We start from the raw sequence: 20,148 nt of genomic DNA, 5'->3' as shown, positions 1-20,148 counted from the left end.
GAAAGGCTTTCACGGCCGGAATCACTGCCTTGCTGTGAGTTTTCCGGGCTGTATGGCCGTGAGGATTTCCCCCCCAGTCAGGAAGCAGCCAGGTTTTGAAGCTGCAAGGCTATTCGATGCCGGTTGATGTCTTTATTTACCGTTATAATACTGCTGTTTTATTCTATTGCATTTTTACGTAATTTTATTTTAACCCTGTTGTTGGGCTTCGCCCCATGTGGGCCGCCCTGAGTCCCCTAGGATATAAAAATAAAGTTATTATTATTATTATTATTATTATTGACACAAAGACATAGTATGACACAGCAAACAAGATCTATATGCTGGATTTCGTATCACAAAACCACAAGTCGAACACTTCCCAAGTGTTTAGGACTGTGTGATGTTGTATTATTATTATTATTATTATTATTATTGACACAAAGACATAGTATGACACAGTAAACAAGATCTATATCTGTGTTCGACTTGTGGTTTTGTGATACAAAATCCAGCATATACATCTCATAATGTCATACTATGTCTTTGTGTCAATGTATAATAATAATAATAATAATAATAATAATAATAATAATAATAATAATAATAATAATAAATCACACAGTCCTAAACACAAACTTATTTATTATGCAATGCTTTTGACACGAAATAAATAAGTCCTAAACACTTGGGAAGTGTTCAACTTGTGATTTTGTGATACAAAGTCCAGCATATAGATCTCGTTTGTTGTGTCTTACTATGTCTTTGTGTCAATGTATAATAATAATAATAATAATAATAATAATAATAATAATAATAATAATAATAATAATAATAATAATACATCACACAGTGCTAGACACTTGGGAAGTGTTCGACTTGTGATTTTGTGATACAAAGTCCAGCAAATAGATCTCGTTTGTTGTGTCTTACTATGTCTTTGTGTCAATGTATAATAATAATAATAATAATAATAATAATAATAATAATAATAATAATAATAAATCACACAGTCCTAAACACTTGGGAAGTGTTCAACTTGTGGTTTGTGATATGAAATCCAGCATATAGATCTTGTTTGCTGTGTCATACTATGTCTTTGTATCAATGTATAATAATAATAATAATAATAATAATAATAATAATAATAATAATAATAATAATTCCCAAATGTTTAGGACTATATGATGTATTATTATTATTATATTTATGTGTCATACAATATAATAATAATAATAATACATCATACAGTCCTAAACACTTGGGAAGTGTTGGACTTTTGGTTTTGTGATACGGAATCCAGCATATATATCCCGTTTGCTATGTCATGTCTTTGTGTCAATGTATAATAATAATAATAATAATAATAATAATAATAATACATCACACAGTCCTATACACTTGGGAAGTGTTGGACTTGTGGTTTTGTGATACGAAATCCAGCAAATAGATCTCATAATGTCATACTATGTCTCTGTGTCAATGTATAATAATAATAATAATAATAATAATAATAATAATAATAATAATAATAATAATAATAATAATATACATTACACAGTCCTATACACTTGGGAAGTGTTGGACTTGTTGTTTTGTGATACGAAATTCAGCAAATAGATCTCATAATGTCATACTATGTCTCTGTGTCAATGTATAATAATAATAATAATAATAATAATAATAATAATAATAATAATAATAATAATAATATACATTACACAGTCCTATACACTTGGGAAGTGTTGGACTTGTGGTTTTGTGATACGAAATCCAGCAAATAGATCTCATAATGTCATACTATGTCTCTGTGTCAATGTATAATAATAATAATAATAATAATAATAATAATAATAATAATAATAATAATAATAATAATAATATAATACATTACACAGTCCTATACACTTGGGAAGTGTTGGACTTGTTGTTTTGTGATACGAAATTCAGCAAATAGATCTCATAATGTCATACTATGTCTCTGTGTCAATGTATAATAATAATAATAATAATAATAATAATAATAATAATAATAATAATATAATACATTACACAGTCCTATACACTTGGGAAGTGTTGGACTTGTTGTTTTGTGATACGAAATCCAGCAAATAGATCTCATAATGTCATACTATGTCTCTGTGTCAATGTATAATAATAATAATAATAATAATAATAATAATAATAATAATAATATAATACATTACACAGTCCTATACACTTGGGAAGTGTTGGACTTGTTGTTTTGTGATACGAAATTCAGCAAATAGATCTCATAATGTCATACTATGTCTCTGTGTCAATGTATAATAATAATAATAATAATAATAATAATAATAATAATAATAATAATAATATACATTACACAGTCCTATACACTTGGGAAGTGTTGGACTTGTTGTTTTGTGATACGAAATCCAGCAAATAGATCTCATAATGTCATACTATGTCTCTGTGTCAATGTATAATAATAATAATAATAATAATAATAATAATAATAATAATAATATAATACATTACACAGTCCTAAACACTTGGGAAATGTTCAACTTGTGGTTTGTGATATGAAATCCAGCATATAGATCTTGTTTGCTGTGTCATACTATGTCTTTGTATCAATGTATAATAATAATAATACTTCCCAAGTGTTTAGGATTGTGTGATGTATTATTATTATTATATTTATGTGTCATACAATATAATAATAATAATAATAATAATAATAATAATAATAATAATAATAATACATCACACAGTCCTAAACACTTGGGAAGTGTTGAACTTGTGGTTTTGTGATATGAAATCCAGCATATAGATCTCATTTGCTGTGTCATACTATGTCTTTGTGTCGATGATAATAATAATAATAATAATAATAATAATAAAAAACACTTGGGAAGTGTTTGACTTCTGATGTCGTTTTCTGTAAAAAGGCTCCTTGTTATTTATGTTTTGCAAAATTTTCCAGATTGTCAACACTAGGCCCAAACGGATCGGATGGACTTTCAATGGTGTTGACTTGTTTATCTTTCACTTGTATAATTATTTTTATTATTATTATTATTACTATTAGTTTGACGGTTCTTTTTCTCCTCCCGACCGACTGCTCTCTTTTTGTTTTGACACAGAAACGGTTCATTAAAGGCCTCCGACAGTATGGAAAGAACTTCTTCCGGATCCGAAAAGAGCTGCTTCCCAATAAGGAGACTGTGAGTATCCCGGGAGTTTATGTAACTTGCTCAACCTCCTTTTTTTTTTTTTTTTTAATTTTGTTCTGCATTCCTCTGTTTGATCGGGCAAGGCCGTTGCCTTTTAACCCTGTGTTGGGCCTCTCTTTTTGGAGCGCTTGTTTTGAAAAACATTGAAATGTTTTGTCAATTTGTGTGGCTTGAACAAATGGTGATAATTGGTATTTATAGCAAATGTAAATGGGATAACATTAGTTAATCTTGGAGAGAATTACACTTGGCTGAAGGTTGTATCAAAAAATTATTGTGTCAGAAGGAACTTGAGAACATACTGGTGTGAGAGAATAATAATAATAATAATAATAATAATAATAATAATAATAATAATAATATGAAATCCAGCATGTCTATCTTGTTTGCTGTGTCATAATAATAATAATAATAATGATAATAATGATAATAATGATAATAATGCATCATCCAAAAATACATCACACAGTCCTAGACACTTGGGAAGTGTTCGACTTGTGATTTTGTGATATGAAATCCAGCATATCTATCTTGTTTGCTGTGTCATAATAATAATATTAATAATAATAATAATAATAATAATAATAATAATAATAATACATCACACGGTCCTAGACACTTGGGAAGTGTTCGACTTGTGATTTTGTGATATGAAATCCAGCATATCTATCTTGTTTGCTGTGTCATAATAATAATAATAATAATAATAATAATAATAATAATAATAATAATAATACATCACACGGTCCTAGACACTTGGGAAGTGTTCGACTTGTGATTTTGTGATATGAAATCCAGCATATCTATCTTGTTTGCTGTGTCATAATAATAATAATAATAATAATAATAATAATAATAATAATAATAATACATCACACGGTCCTAGACACTTGGGAAGTGTTCGACTTGTGATTTTGTGATATGAAATCCAGCATATCTATCTTGTTTGCTGTGTCATAATAATAATAATAATAATAATAATAATAATAATAATAATACATCACACAGTCCTAGACACTTGGGAAGTGTTCGACTTGTGATTTTGTGATACGAAATCCAGCATATCTATCTTGTTTGCTGTATCATAATAATAATAATAATAATAATAATAATAATAATAATAATAATAATAATAATGCATCACACAGTCCTAGACACTTGGGAAGTGCTCGACTTGTGATTTTGTGATATGAAATCCAGCATGTCTATCTTGTTTGCTGTGTCATAATAAAATATAATAATAATAATAATAATAATAGGCTGTTTACTGAGACGTTGCCCAGGGAATGCCCAAATGTGTTACCGTCCTGCTGGGAGGCTTCTCTCATGTCCCCAAAAGCTAGAGCTGACAGACGGGAGCTCACCCAATTTGAGAACATACTGGTGTGAGAGAATAATAATAATAATCATAATAATAATCATAATACAAAATCCAGCATGTCTATCTTGTTTGCTGTGTCATAATAAAATAATAATAATAATAATAATAATAATAATAATAATAATAATAATTGGCTGTCTACTGAGACGTTGCCCAGGGAAGGCCCAAATGTGTTACCGCCCTGCTGGGAGGCTTCTCTCATGTCCCCGCAAGCTAGAGCTGACAGATGGGAGCTCACCCAACTTGAGAACATACTGGTGTGAGAGAATAATAATAATAATAATAATTGGCTGTCTACTGAGATGTTGCCCAGGGAATGCCCAAATGTGTTACCGTCCTGCTGGGAGGCTTCTCTCATGTCCCCGCAAGCTAGAGCTGACAGACAGGAGCTCACCCAACTTGAGAACATACTGGTGTAAGAGAATAATAATAATAATAATTGGCTGTCTACTGAGACGTTGCCCAGGGAATGCCCAAATGTGTTACCGTTCTGCTGGGAGGCTTCTCTCGTGTTCCCCGCAAGCTAGAACTGACAGACGGGAGCTCACCCAACTTGAGAACATACTGGTGTGAGAGAATTGGCTGTCTACAGAGATGTTGCCAAGGGGATATTGCCCGGATGTGTTACCATCCAGCTGGGAGGCTTCTCTCATGTCCCTGCAAGCTAGAGCTGACAGACGGGAGCTCACCCAACTTGAGAACATATTGCAAGTCACTTCTGGTGTGAAAGAATTGGCTGTCTACAGAGACGTTGCCTGGATGTGTTACCATCCTGTTGGGAGGCTTCTCTCATGTTCCCCGCAAGCTAGAGCTGACAGACGGGAGCTCACCCAACTTGAGAACATACTGCAATTTGCTTCTGGTGTGAGAGAATTGGCCATCTACAGAGATGTTGCCTAGGGAATGCCTGGATGTGTTGCCGTCCTGCTGGGAGGCTTCTGTCATGTCCCCACAAGCTGGAGCTGACAGATGGGAGCTCACCCCATCTCTCAGGTGTCATTTCCTTGTGTGGTCCTTTTGACGAACCCTTCAGCATTGCTTGAGGAGCCTGTTAATCGTTGCGGAACCTCTTTGGCTTGGCGTGAAAATGTCCCGAGCTTCTTTGCCTGAATGGAGGGGAGGAAGTCATTGTGGTTGTGAGTCATGGTTTTCATTGTATTGAATAAGAGTTGTCCTTGTGCAAAAGGCAACTGTTGAGCTACTGTGTTGTGTGACACAAGGATCTGTCATCGGGAAGGATCCGTCGTAGCATCACATGAAAAGAAATGGATGTGCTTGTTAAAAAATGATTGGAAAGTACTCTTCTTACTGGGTTGTTGTGAGTTTTCCGGGCTGTTTGGACATGTTCCAGAAGCATTCTCTCCTGACGTTTTGCCTACATCTATGGCAGGCATCCTCAGAGGTTGTGAGGTCTGTTGGAAAATATCTAGGATGGGAGGAAGAACTCGTGTCTGTTGGAGGCGAGTGTGAATGTCGCAATTTGCCACTTTGATTAGCATTGAATGGCCTTGCAGCTTCAAAGCCTGGCTGCTTCCTTGCCTTGGAAAGAGAGTGGGTGTGTAGGCAGGCCCGGAGCTTAGATCGAGAAATAGTTTTCTAAGATCTACAGAGATACCTGTCAGGAACATCTCAGCAAGCAAGAGTCCAAAAGAGGCAGTCAGCATTGAATGGCTTTACAGCTTCAAAGCCTGGCTGCTTCATTACCTTGGAAAGACAGTGGGCATGCAGGCAGGCAGGTCCGGAGCTTAAATTGAGAAATAGTTTTCTAACATCTACAGAGATACCTCGCAGAGATGTCTCAGCAAGCAAAAGTCCAAAAGAGGCAGTCAGCATTGAATGGCCTTGCAGCTTCAAAGCCTGGCTGCTTCCTTGCCTTGGAAAGAGAGTGGGCGTGCAGGCAGGCAAGCCCGGAGCTTAAATCGAGAAATAGTTTTCTAACATCTACAGAGATACCTTGCAGGAACATCTCAGCAAGCAAGAGTCCAAAAGAGGCAGTCAGCATTGACTGGCCTTGCAGCTTCAAAGCCTGGCTGCTTCCTTGCCTTGGAAAGAGAGTGGGCATGCAGGCAGGCAAGCCCGGAGCTTAAATCGAGAAATAGTTTTCTAACATCTACAGAGATACCTCGCAGAGATGTCTCAGCAAGCAAAAGTCCAAAAGAGGCAGTCAGCATTGAATGGCCTTGCAGCTTCAAAGCCTGGCTGCTTCCTTGCCTTGGAAAGAGAGTGGGCATGCAGGCAGGGCCGGAGCTTAAATCAAGAAATAGTTTTCTAAGATCTACAGAAATACCTGTCAGGAACATTTCTGCAAGCAAGAGTCCAAAAGAGGCAGTCAGCACTGAATGGCCTTGCAGCTTCAAAGCCTGGCTGCCTCCTGCCTGGGGGAATTTATTATTTATTTATAACATTTTTTGCCTTGCAACACCCGGCAAGATTCAATGCCAAACAATCAATAAAATTAACAACACATTTAAAATCATTAACAGTAATTGGTAAAAAAATACATTATACAAACATTTAAAAAGCGTTAAAAACATATACATTACTTAATTCCATTCTTCCAAGAACCTGGTACATAGACCTTTGTTTGGAGGTGTTAGCTGGCCCTGATTGTTTCCTGTTTGGAATTTTTATTTTTTATTTTTAGTATTGCTTTTTATTTACTGTCTTGATTTTAGAGTTTTTTTTTAATACTAGGAGCCAGATTGTGTTCATTTCCATGCTTTCCTCCTTTCTGTTGAAATCGTCCACGTGCTTGTGGATTTCAGTGGCTTCTTTGCGTAGCTTGACACGATGGTTGTGAGAGCGATCCAGCATTTCTGTGTTCTCCAATAATTCCCCCGGGGAGGAAGCAGCCAGGCTTTGAAGCTGCGGGTCCATTCAATGCTAATCAAGTGCAACATTCACCCTTTCTTATTCCACGGATATATATAAACCCCACTTGCCTAGCTTCCAACAGATCTCACAAACCTCTGAGGAGGACTGCCATAGATGTGGGCGAAACGTCAGGAGAGAATGCTTCCGGAACATAGCGATACAGCCTGGAAAACTCACAGCAAGACTTTGAACCTGCCAAATCCACCTACGTTATGCTTTCTTTCCCCTTTTTAAAAGCCAACGGGGATAATAATAATAAAAAAAATCCTATAAAAGTTGCACACTCTGTGAAATCGGAGCTCCGGCAGCTGCGGCTCCGACGCGACTTTTGTCGAAAATATGTAAAGCTTAACGTTTTAATGCCGGAAGACGAGGCCTCAAAGCCGAAGCGTTTAGCTCGGGAGCGGATCGGAGAGAACGATTAAATATTTGAAAAGAAGAGACGAATATGAAACAATGGATTCAAATTGCAGGAAAAGAAATTCCTTTTAAACGTTAGGAAAAAATGTCTCGACGGTCAGAGATGTTCTGGGTTTGGGTTGCATGTGCCTCTAGTGGTACTGATCTGACTTCTTGATCTCGCCTCCTTCGCAAAGAGGAAGGGAGGGATGGAGATAAATCTTTATTTTCATTTTATTTAGGTCTCTGTTTTATTTTGTTTTGTTTTTATTTTTCTTTACATCTTGTTCTTGTTTGAATTACAAAAACACAACTGGCTTGGAAATAAGCCCTTGCTCATATCTTATTTCTTTTTGATGAAACCATTGCTGGGTTATTGTGTTCCGGGCTGTGTGGCTATGTTCCCGAAGCATTCTCTCCTGACATTTCACCCACATCGATGTTACGAATCGTTTGGCTGAACAGGGCACTGTTCTATAGGATTAAATCATATGGTTTGGATGGAATGGAAATACAGTAGAATCTCACTTATTATTTATTTATTTATTTTGATGTGGTCTATCCAATGATACAGAACATATCCCATCCAGTAGTCGTCATCTGCTCGCCCACAAAACCATATTTAATAATCTAGAGCTGATGTGGTCTATCTAATGCAATTTTCTGAATCAGCATCCCTAATAACCCCTGAACGAAGACACCAAGAAAGCTGCATTGGATAGACCACATCACGTCTAGTTTCTGATCCAGAACATATGCCATCCAGTAGTTTCCATCTGCTCGCCCACAGAAAACCATATTTAATAATCTAGAGCTGATGTGGTCTATCCAATGCAATTTTCTGAATCAGCATCCCATAAATGAAGACACCAAGAAAGCTGCATTGGATAGACCACATCACGTCTAGTTTCTGATGCAGAACATATCCCATCCAGTAGTCGTCATCTGCTCGCCCACAAAACCATATTTAATAATCTAGAGCTGATGTGGTCTATCTAATGCAATTTTCTAAATAAGCATCCCAAATAACCCCCAAACGAAGATACCAAGAAAGATGCATTGGATAGAACACATCAGCTCTTGTTTCTGATACAGAACATATGCCATCCAGTAGTTGCCATCTGCTTGCCCACAGAAAACCATATTTAATAATCTAGAGCTGATGTGGTCTATCCAGTGCAATTTTCTGAATCCGCATCCCATAAATGAAGACACCAAGAAAGTTGCATTGGATAGACCACATCAGCTCTAGTTTCCGATACAGAACATATGCCACCCAGTAGTCGCCATCTGTTCGCCCACGAAAACCATATTTAATAATCTAGAGCTGATGTGGTCTATCCAGTGCAATGTTCTGAATCAGCATCCCATAAATGAAGACACCAAGAAAACCGCATTGGATAAACCACATCAGCTCTAGCTTCTGATCCAGAACATATGCCATCCAGTAGTCGCCATCTGCTCGCCCACAGAAAACCATATTTAATAATCTAGAGCTGATGTGGTCTATCTAATGCAACTTTTGAATCAGCATCCCAAATAACCCCTAAAAAAAGACAACAAGAAAGCTGTATTGGATAGACCACATCCGCTCTAGTTCTGATAAAGAACATATGCCATCCAGTAGGCACGATCTGCTTGCTCACAGAAAACCATATTTAATAATCTAGAGCTGATGTGGTCTATCCACGGACCACAGGTTGGGAACCATTGCAGTGTAGAAGATGAACCAGATAGAACAATTTTTGTCATGACTAAAAATAAGGATTTTGCTGCAGAGGAGAGTTGTAAAGTTATTAAGAAAGGCATAATTAATAAAATTAAGTGATGCCCAGTCCTTAATTTTGTCTGGATCTTAACATTCGGGGCTCACTCTCTGCTGCAACAAAACCGAAAGCTTCGTTCCGTAATGAAAAAAGCCCTGGCAGGAACAGGGAGGACTGGAATGAAAAGGAGCAGCGACTGTTTATGTTGGCAGCCGCTTCCAAGCCTAATGGAAAATTTCGGCTTTGGTTGTTGCATCAGGAGCAGAGGAAGGGGGCAGGGAGAGCAGCACGGAGGGAGCCGAAGTTATTAAGGGGATGGACACACATTTGCACAACAGCAACAAAAACTGCTTACATGGCAACCTAGGAAATTACGTGCCAAGGCCAGATGTTGGATTAATATGTCTCGTCATTAGAGGAGCAAACCATCCCTGCAAAATAAAGCCTTCTTGTGGGAAATAAAAAATATTTTTGCCTAAGGAAGGATCCCATTGGGTTGCTGTGAGTTTTCCGGGCTGTATGGCCATGCTCCAGAAGCATTGTCTCCTGACGTTTCACCCACATCTGTGGCAGGCATCCTCAGAGGTTGTGAGATCTGTTGGAAACTAGGCAAGTGGGGTTTATATATCTGTTGGAAACTAGGCAAGTTTATATATCTGTGGAATAAAATTAGCTATGTGTTGTCGAAGGTATTCAGCCACATGACACTTCAAGCTCTGCTTACTGTGAGCTGAATGCTCAACTATAAGTATTCTGTCTTTGCATACTTTTTGATGCTATCTTGCTTTTGGGTACGTAGTTTTCCCCCAACATACAGACAAAATCCTAACAGCTACAACACTTGAGTTGCTGTGAGTTTTCCAGGCTGTATGGCCATGCTCCAGAAGCATTGTCTCCTGACGTTTCACCCACATCTGTGGCAGGCATCCTCAGAGGTTGGGGGGTCTGTTGGAAACTAGGCAAGTGGGGTTTATATATCTGTGGAATAAAATTAGCTATGTGTTGTCAAAGGCATTCAGCCACATGACACTTCAAGCTCTGCTTACTGTGAGCTGAATGCTCAACTATAAGGATCTTGTCTTAGCATACTTTTGGATGCTGTCTTGCTTTTGGTTACGTAGTTTTCCTCAACATACAGACAAAAGCCTAACAGCTACAGCACTGGGTTGCTGTGAATTTTCCAGGCTGTATGGCCATGTTCCAGAAGCATTGTCTCCTGACGTTTCTCCCACATCTGTGGCAGGCGTCCTCAGAGGTTGGGAGGTCTGTTGGAAACTAGGCAAGTGGGGTTTATATATCCAGGGTAGGAGAAAGAACTCTTGTCTGTAAATGTTGCAATTGAGCCCCTTGATTGGCATTGAAGAGCCTTGCAGCTTCAAAGCCTGGCTGCTTCCTGTCTGAGGGAATATTTTGTTGGGAGGTGTTAGCTGAGGAGAGAATGCTTCTGCAACATGGCCATACAGCCTGGAAAACTCACAGCAACCCAATGTGTAGCTGTCAGGATTTTGTCTCTATGTTAGGGAAAACTATCCAAAAGAAACAGAGCGTCCAAAAATATGCAAAGACAGGATACTTATAGTTGAGCATTCAGCTCACAGTAAGCAGAGTGTGAAGTGCCATGTGGCTGTAAATAATTATGGCAACCTGATGAATGAGAGACCTCCTGTTAGGATTTTTTCTATGTTGGTGTTAGGGAAAATTACCCAGAAACAGCAGAGCATCCAAAAATATGCAAAAGCAGGAGACTTATAGTTGAGCATTCAGCTCACAGTAAGCAGAGCGTGAAGTGCCATGTGGCTGTAAAGAATTATGGCAAGCTGATGAATGAGAGACCTCCTGTTAGAATTTTTCTATGTTGGTGTTAGGGAAAACTACCTAGAAACAGCAGAGCATCCAAAAATATGCAAAAGTAGGATACTCATAGTTGAGCATTCAACTCACAGTAAGCAGAGTGTGAAGTGCCATGTGGCTGTCAAGAATGTAGAGTTTAGGAGGCAAAGATCCAGAGTTCAATATTTAAAATTAAGCAAGGTTTACTTATAGTTGAACATTCAGCTCACAGTAAGCAGAGTATGAAGTGCCATGTGGCTGTCAAGAGTGTAGAGCTTGGGAGGCAAAGATCCAGAGTTCAATCTTTAAAATTACAAAAGGTTTATTTCTCGGGTGCCAACTTTGGGCTGTTTGGCTCTGTTTACCATGGGCAGTAAATCAAGCCAACTATTTATGCAGCAGGCTCTTGTTTTCTAGTTTACTTAGGAGATTGAAACCCCCGGTGTTTGCTTTTGCTCGGCAGCTTTAGCTGTGTATTAGAAGTAAAATATTATTGCAGGCAGGGGCCCATTAGCAGATTGCATCTCGGCCGTGACGGGGAGCCAGGACTCCGCAGCTGGCGTCTGGGGACAAGTGGACCAAGCTGAGCCCAAACTCATGGCTTCCTTTTTAGGGGACTCATGTGTACTCTCTCTTATGAAATTTTAGGGCACTCTTGTTATACTGATGTATGAAAACATCTGGTTATGAGCCCCAGGTTGTGCTGGTATTCGTATGATATTATTTCTAGCACCTACTTTTTGCTTGATATTCAAGCAGTGTTTCTTATAAGTCAAAGCATGGTTCAGAGTGACTTCCGAGTATTTTGGTGTGCGGTAGTGCTCCTTCCCAGGCAATCCACAGAGCTTGAGATGCTTGTCTGTTCTTAGAATGAAAAGCACACCTTTGCATTTTAGATGGATTAGGAATCAGTTGGTTTTCCCTGTAATAGTCAGTAAGAGCACCTAAAGCTTCAGAGAGCTTCTGTTCAACCATTTCAAAGCTCTCTGCTTGAGAGGTGATGGCACAATCGTCAGCATAGATGAAACTCTGTGTCTGTGTTTCAGATGGATTAGGAATCAGCTGGTTTTCCCTGTAATAGGCAGTAAGATCACCTAAAGCTTCAGAGAGCTTCTGTTCGACCATTTCAAAGCTTCCTGCTTGAGCGGTGATGGCACTATCGTCAACATAGATTAAACTCTCTATCCTTTCTTGCAGTAGCTGGTTTGCGTTTCAGATGGATTAGGAATCAGTTGGTTTTCCCTGTAATAGGCAGTAAGAGCACCTAAAGCTTCTGGGAGGTTCTGTTCAACCATTTCAAAGCTTCCTGCTTGAGCGGTGATGGCACTATCGTCAACATAGATTAAACTCTCTATCCCTTCTGGCAGTGGCTGGTCTGCATTTTAGATGGATTAGGAATCAGTTGGTTTTCCCCGTAACAGTCAGTAAGAGCACCTAAAGCTTCCGAGAACTTCTGTTCAACCATTTCCAAGCTCTCTGCATAAGCAGTGATGGCACAATCGTCAGCATAGATGAAACTCTGTGTCTGAGATAGATTAGGAATCAGCTGGTTTTCCCTGTAATAGGCAGTAAGAGCACCTTAAAGTGTGAGTCACCAGATATGTTGGCCTTCAACTCCCAGAAATCCTAAGAGCTGGTAAACTGACTGGGATTTCTGGGAGTTGTAGGCCAAAAGACCTAGGGACCCACAGGTTGAGAAGCACTGGTTTACAGTATCATATGCTGGTGACAAAAACCGTCTAAAGGACATTGTTGTCCATAATGAATCCTTTATTATTGTTGCTGCTGTTTCTTTAGTACCTGGTGAACTAAAGCTGATCTCAATCGTTTACTTATACCATCTGACCATCCTTCTCGCAACATCCTGTCCTGAAACATTCCTCTCCAGCACAGCCTGAAGGAATAATATACAGAGTCTCAGAAGAGCAATGTACAATTTCAACTTGCCAGTCGAATCTCCCTTCACTTCCTGTTTGAAAAAAATCTTGGGGAAGCATGACCCATGAAGATCCTGAATGAATTTGCATGGGTCGCATTCCTGGCTTGGAGGGCGGATCCCCCAGCTGTTTGGCCAGAGGCCAAGTGAGATCTCATAGGGTTCATCATAGGGTTGTGTGGTTGCTGTCCAGGCTTGAGGTGTGCTTTATGTGACACCTGGGAAATTCTTAAATTACAGATCAAAGTGGGAGAAGAATGTGGTTCTTTTTCATTTTTAAACTGCCTTTCCTTCAGAGAAAGGAAGGAAGGAAAATCAGCTCCAAATGGGATGCGACTATTATGTGAGGAAAACAAAAATACATTTTTGGCACCCAAAAATGGGGTGCGACTATTATGCGAGGAAAACAAAAATACATTTTTGGCACCCAAAAAATGAGGTGCGACTTTTATGTGAGGAAAACAAAAAATAGAATTTTTAGCACCCAGAAATGGGATGCGACTATTATGTGAGGAAAACAAAAATACATTTTTGGCACCCAAAAATGGGATGCGATTATTATGTGAGGAAAACAAAAATACAATTTTTAGCACCCAAAAATGGGATGCGCAACTATTATGTGAGGAAACCAAAAAATACAATTTTTGGCACCCAAAAATTGGATGCGCAACTATTATGTGAGGAAACCAAAAAATACAATTTTTGGCACCCAAAAATGGGGTGCGACTATTATGTTCAGCTGCTGATCAATTCCTCTGTTTGCTATGTGCCATAGGAAAGGGTTAAGGGAGAGGCAGTGGGCGGGGTTATGCAAATGGGCAGGGAAAGGAACACTGGGATGTGCTCGCTGTAACCTGCAATGTCATCAGGGAACACCCCCCTTGTTAATCCACTTCCCTGTGTGGACGGGGTCTGAAGTACATGAGATTTTAGGAACATTGTGAGTTGACGTTGTTGATGTCCTAGCACTTAAGGCTGATTAAGATGAAAGGATCCACAGCTTTTTCTTCACTGGGCAAGTAACACTCGGGGAACCTTAATGGAGTGCAGGAGACAGTAATATTCCGCTCGCTCGAAAGCCAAGTCCTGGCCGCCTGCTTCCCAGCTAAATAAATGATGCAATGTTGTTGGATAATTTGATCTAAGCAATCAATCACCTTGACTTATTGAGCACAAGCCCTTGGCATCAACAGAATCGAGTGACTATTGGTGCAGCGCAGCATTGTTGACATCGGGTTCGACTCTCTCTGCTAATTGTGCCGGTTCGTTACCGTGAGCGGGAGATGGGGAGGATTCAATGCATGGAAGGTTTAGTCTGAGAAAACCGGAATTGGGGTTGTGGGAGGGATGTGGTCTTTGGAAAATGGAAATCTCCATAACCTTATCTTTGGAAAGGCATGACCTTGTTAGAAATGAAAAACGATGCCATAACCTTTTGAGAAAATGTCATTCATGCAAGGCAATCAGGTTACTCAGTTGTTATACTCTATGTTCTGTTAAGGACAAAGATATGCCAGTGCTAGCGCGCTCCCTCTCTCTCTCTCTCTCTCTCTCTCTCTCTCTCTCTCTCTCTCTATATATATATATATATATATATATATATATATATATATATATATATACACACACACACACACATACACACACACGCATACATACATACATACACACACACACACATATACATATGTGTGTGTGTGACATTTATATCCCACCCTTCTCACCCCGCAGGGAACTCAGAGTGCCTTACAAGTTATATGTACATACACTATATTATATTATTAGAACAGCACAATATTAGTATCATATATTACTATATGGTACTAGACCACAATACTACAATATTATTAGTAATATTATTATATGAAATTTATAATTATTATATTATTATATTGTATTATTAGTATTATATTGTATTACAATATTATACAATATTATATGTACATGCAATATATTATATTATTAGCATAGAACAATATATTATATATTACTATATTGTATTATACCACTATATTGCAATATTATTAGTAATATTACATGTAATATAAATATACAATTATAAGTGTATTACTATATTGTATCACGTTACAATATTATTATCAATATTATATGTATATTCAATATTTTCTATTATTAGTATAGTATAGTATAGTTGGTTTGCTCACAAACTTCATGTATTCAGCATACAGGTACTTTGCTGAATACAAATAGATTTGAAGTACAGTAGAGTCTCACTTATCCAACATTCTGGATTATCCAACGCATTGTTGTAGTCAATGTTTTCAATACATCATGATATTTTGGTGCTAAATTTGTAAATACAGTAATTACTACATAGCATTAATATGTATTGAACTACTTTTTCTGTCAAATTTGTTGTATAACATGATGTTTTGGTGCTTAATTTTTAAAATCATAACCTAATTTGATGTTTAATAGGCTTCTCCTTAATCTCTCCTTATTATCCAACATATTCGCTTATCCAACATTCTGCCGGCCCGTTTATGTTGGATAAGTAAGACTCTACTGTATAATGTATTACATTAAAATACTATTATCAATATTATGTGTATATACAATATATTATATTATTAGCATAGCACAATATAAGCATTATATATTACTATATTGTACTATACCACTGTATTGCAATTTTATTAGTAATATTACATGTAATATAAATATACCATTATGATAGTGTATTATTATTATATCGTGTTACATTATAATATTATTCTCAATATTACAATTATACAATATATTATATTATTAGTATAGCATGAGTCCCTTCGGGTGAGAAGGACAGGATATAAATGTTGGAAATAAAATAATTGGTTTACTCACAAACTTCATGTATTCAGCATACAGGTTCTTTGCTGAATACACATAGATTTGAAGTAGTTTCACCAGATGGATCTCCAGGTATTTCATATTGAAATGACCTGTGACTGATGAAACTACTTTTTAGGAAATGGAGAAACTCAAGGTTTCATTGCCGTGAGAACAATAATCTTCAATTATCTTGATAAAGTATTTTGCCGTGAGAAGGTGAGGCTATGGGCCATAGGAAAGGGTTAAGGGAGAGGCAGTGGGCGGGGTCAATAAGTTTTCCATTTTGTTTCTTTTGCCCAGGCTCCTTGAAGGGCAGCAAGGAAGCGGTTGTTTGATGCTGCCAACATTTTGTGCCGGGTTGTGTATTGTATAATTTAATAATTATATTTTGTGTTGCCCTCTTGAAGGCTTGTTCTTGGCATCGTTGCGCTGTGCCTGTAGCATGCCGAGTCCTGAGGAGCAGACTCAACAATGACTGCTTGTAGACGCCTGCTATCTTACCTTGTGTGCCAATTAATTACAACCCTTTAATTAGGAAACAGCCCTTTGTGAGTCGTTTAGGTGTCGTCTCCTCCTCACCTTTGATGCCTTTCCCCAGGGCTTCTTTGACCCAGCCAACGTTGTAGACTCAACATGTTCTCAAATGGTTCATGTTCTGTTGAATCGGGAATGTTTTTTTGTCTCTCAAGACATGTTGAACTGTCTCGGCGTTCCAAATTTAGCAAGTGCATGAAGCCTCAAAGAAACCACATTAATGGGCCAAGGTACGGAGTCAGTGCTTGGTAGCCTGTCTTGTAAGGTTTCCTCACTTTTCGCAGGGGTTATGTTCCAGGACCACCCGTGATAAGTGAAAATGGATCTGGACCAAACTTGGCATGCATACCCGATATACCCAAATTTGGATACTTCTATACATGTTCCTTTTCTCATGTTTTCCGCCCCGAGATCTTTTGGCATGGCACCCAGTGTGCCCATCACCACCGGGACCACCTGCACTAGTTTCTGCCAGAATCTTTGAAGTTCAATCTTGAGGTCCTGATAGCGGCTGAGTTTTTCCTGTTGTTTTTCGTCAATGCGACTGTCACCTGGGATGGCGACATCAATGATCCAAACCTTTTTCTTTTCCACAACCGTGTGGTCTGGTGTGTTGTGTTCCAGAACTGTGTCAGTCTGGATTCGGAAGTCCCACAGTATCTTTGCGTGCTCATTTTCCAATACTTTTGCAGGTTTGTGATCCCACCAGTTCTTTGCTGCTGGAAGGTGGTACTTGAGGCATAAGTTCCAATGAATCATTTGGGCCACATGGATGTGCCTCTGTTTGTAGTCTGTCTGTGCGATTTTCTTACAGCAGCTGAAGATATGATCCATGGTTTCGTCAGTTTCCTTGCACAGTCTGCATTTTGGGTCATGAGCTGATTTTTCGATCTTGGCCTTAATTGCCTTTGTTCTGATGGCTTGCTCCTGGGCTGCAAGGATCAGGCCTTCTGTCTCCTTCCTTCTTCAGGGTCCCATTTGTGAGCCAGAGCAGGTCTTTTATTATTATTATTATTATTATTATTATTATTATTATTATTATTATTATTATTATTATTTATTAATTGCCTTTGTTCTGATGGCTTGCTCCTGGGCTGCAAGGATCAGGCCTTCTGTCTCCTTCCTTCTTCAGGGTCCCATTCGTGAGCCAGAGCTAGGTCTATTATTATTATTATTATTATTATTATTATTATTATTATTATTATTATTAATTGCCTTTGTCCTGATGTCTTGCTCCTGGGCTGCAAGGATCAGGCCTTCTGTGAGCCAGAGCCAGGTCTTCTCCTTATCAGTTTTTCCTTCAATTTTGTCAAGGAACTTTCCATGCAATGTTTTGTTGTGCCAGCTGTCAGCTCTAGTTTGTAGTGCGGTTTTCTTGTACTGGTTTTTTGTCTGCTGTGCTTTGAGGAGTTTCTGATTTTGGACTTCAACCAAAGCAGGTTCTTCACTTATTATTATTATTATTATTTGAAACACAACAAGATGTGTCCACAGCAGACACTCTGCTGGCTGTTGTATTGGATGACACGTCAGACACTTCCCAAGTGTCTAGGACTGTGTGATGTATTATTATTATTATTATTATTATTATTATTATTATTATTATTATTATTATTATTATTAATATGTCACAGCAAACAAGATAGATATGCTTGATTTCGTATCACAAAATCACAAGTCGAACACTTCCCAAGTGTCTAGGACTGTGTGATGTATTTTCGGATGATGCGTGCAGATCCCAGTAGGGTGGCCTTTTGCGGTTGGCAGATCGTTCCGGTCACAGGCTACCATTTTCCTGACTATCAGATTACATCTTTGGTGTAAATCTTCGGGGCATTTAACTCTTGTTTTATTGTCTTACTATGTTTTATTATTTTTTCTATATTGTTCAATGTATTTATGCTTCTGTTTTCGTTAATTGTGCTAGTTGGGCCTTGCCCCGTGTGAGCCGCCCCGAGTCGCCGTGGGGAGTATAAATAAAGTTTTATTATTATTATTATTATTATTATTATTATTATTTTATTATGACACAGCAATCAAGATAGATATGCTGGATTTCGTATCACAAGTTGAACACTTCCCAAGTGTCTAGGACTGTGTGATGTATTTTCGGATGATGCCTGCAGATCCCAGCAGGGTGGCGTTTTGCAGTTGGCAGATCGTAATTTTGTCAATGTCTATTGTTTCCAAATGCTGGCTGAGATCTTTTGGCACGGCACCCAATGTGCCGATCACCACCGGGACCACCTGTACTGGCTTCTTCTTCTTCTTCTTATTATTATTATTATTATTATTATTATTATTATTTTCTTGCAAAACCTTCCAATGCCCACCAAAGTGTATACATCTACTATGTTTGTGGAGCCATACCTTGGACCAGTGAAATGAGTGACTCTTTTTAGGCAATTTCCTGTTTTGTTTTCCGTGTTTCAGTATGTTCCCTTGCCGCTTGAATCCTACTACTACTTTCCTCCGACACACTGAGATGCTAACGCTCTTGCCTCTCTCTGAACATTCATTTTGTAGGAATTTGGTATGTCGGTGTTCTAGAGATGAGCGCTTGTTAGCCTGGTCTCATTTCTCCACTTCAGTGCCGCGGAAGGTTGTGTTTTCCCCCCCAAAGTGTTTTGATTACAGTGTCCCAAACTCTGCTCTCAGATTTGATATAGTTTTTGTCCATCACGCCCAAGGTGACAGATAGCGAATGCGTCGTCCGGCCCCGGTCCGCTGGGCCCCCTTCCTTGTTGCGATACAAAAAAAATTCATTTTTTTTCCAATTGACTGTCTTCTCATCTCTCTCCTATTATGGCAAATTGTTGTAAAATTGGAATGTGCGTGGCCTTCCGCCTCCCGGCTGAGCGCGTCACGTGGCCGGTCGGCGGCTCCGCGCGGAGGAGGTTGGCGCGAGTGGTCGCCATGGCAACCGCGCCGCAATTTAGTTACCGGTATTAAAAAAAGAAAATAACCCAGAATGGATCTAATCTCAGAGCTTTATTTACTTCCCGTTTCCCTCCCTTTCTCTCTGTGCCGTTGGAAGTCATTGGACTGAAAGGCCATGGAACTAATGGCAATTCCAGAAGGATCATTTTGGGGGGTTAAAAGGGACGGTTGACGGACATAAAGGCTGGAAAAAGGATTGACAAGACTGTGGAGAGGTGTGTGCAACAGATAAGACGCGTTGCGAGAAGGAAGAATTCGTTCGGAAAGAATTGTGGACAGCAGGAATGGGAAAAAATGCTAAGCTGGTCTGGTTGGCTGAGAATTTATTATTTATTTATTTGTTTATTTATTTACAGTATTTATATTCCGCCCTTCTCACCCCGAAGGGACTCAGGGCGGATCACATTATATACATATAGGGCAAACATTCAATGCCCATATACACATAGAACCGAGACA

General features: G+C 38.6%; 1 protein-coding gene across 12 annotated transcripts in view; it reads left to right on the top strand.

Annotated features, from left to right (window-relative positions):
• The window catches only part of rere (arginine-glutamic acid dipeptide repeats), a 384,137-nt gene that overhangs the window by 300,780 nt on the left and 63,209 nt on the right, over positions 1-20,148 (top strand). For all 12 annotated transcript variants that reach the window (XM_062965666.1, XM_062965664.1, XM_062965661.1 and 9 more), the window contains one exon: positions 3,108-3,188. In XM_062965666.1, the coding sequence (XP_062821736.1) occupies positions 3,108-3,188 (81 nt within the window). The remainder of the gene's footprint in view (positions 1-3,107; positions 3,189-20,148) is intronic.

Source organism: Anolis carolinensis, unplaced genomic scaffold (genome assembly GCF_035594765.1).
Source record: "Anolis carolinensis isolate JA03-04 unplaced genomic scaffold, rAnoCar3.1.pri scaffold_15, whole genome shotgun sequence".
Classification (NCBI taxonomy): domain Eukaryota; kingdom Metazoa; phylum Chordata; class Lepidosauria; order Squamata; family Dactyloidae; genus Anolis; species Anolis carolinensis.
Note: the sequence above shows the minus strand (reverse complement) of the source record. Positions and strands in the feature narration are given on the sequence as shown.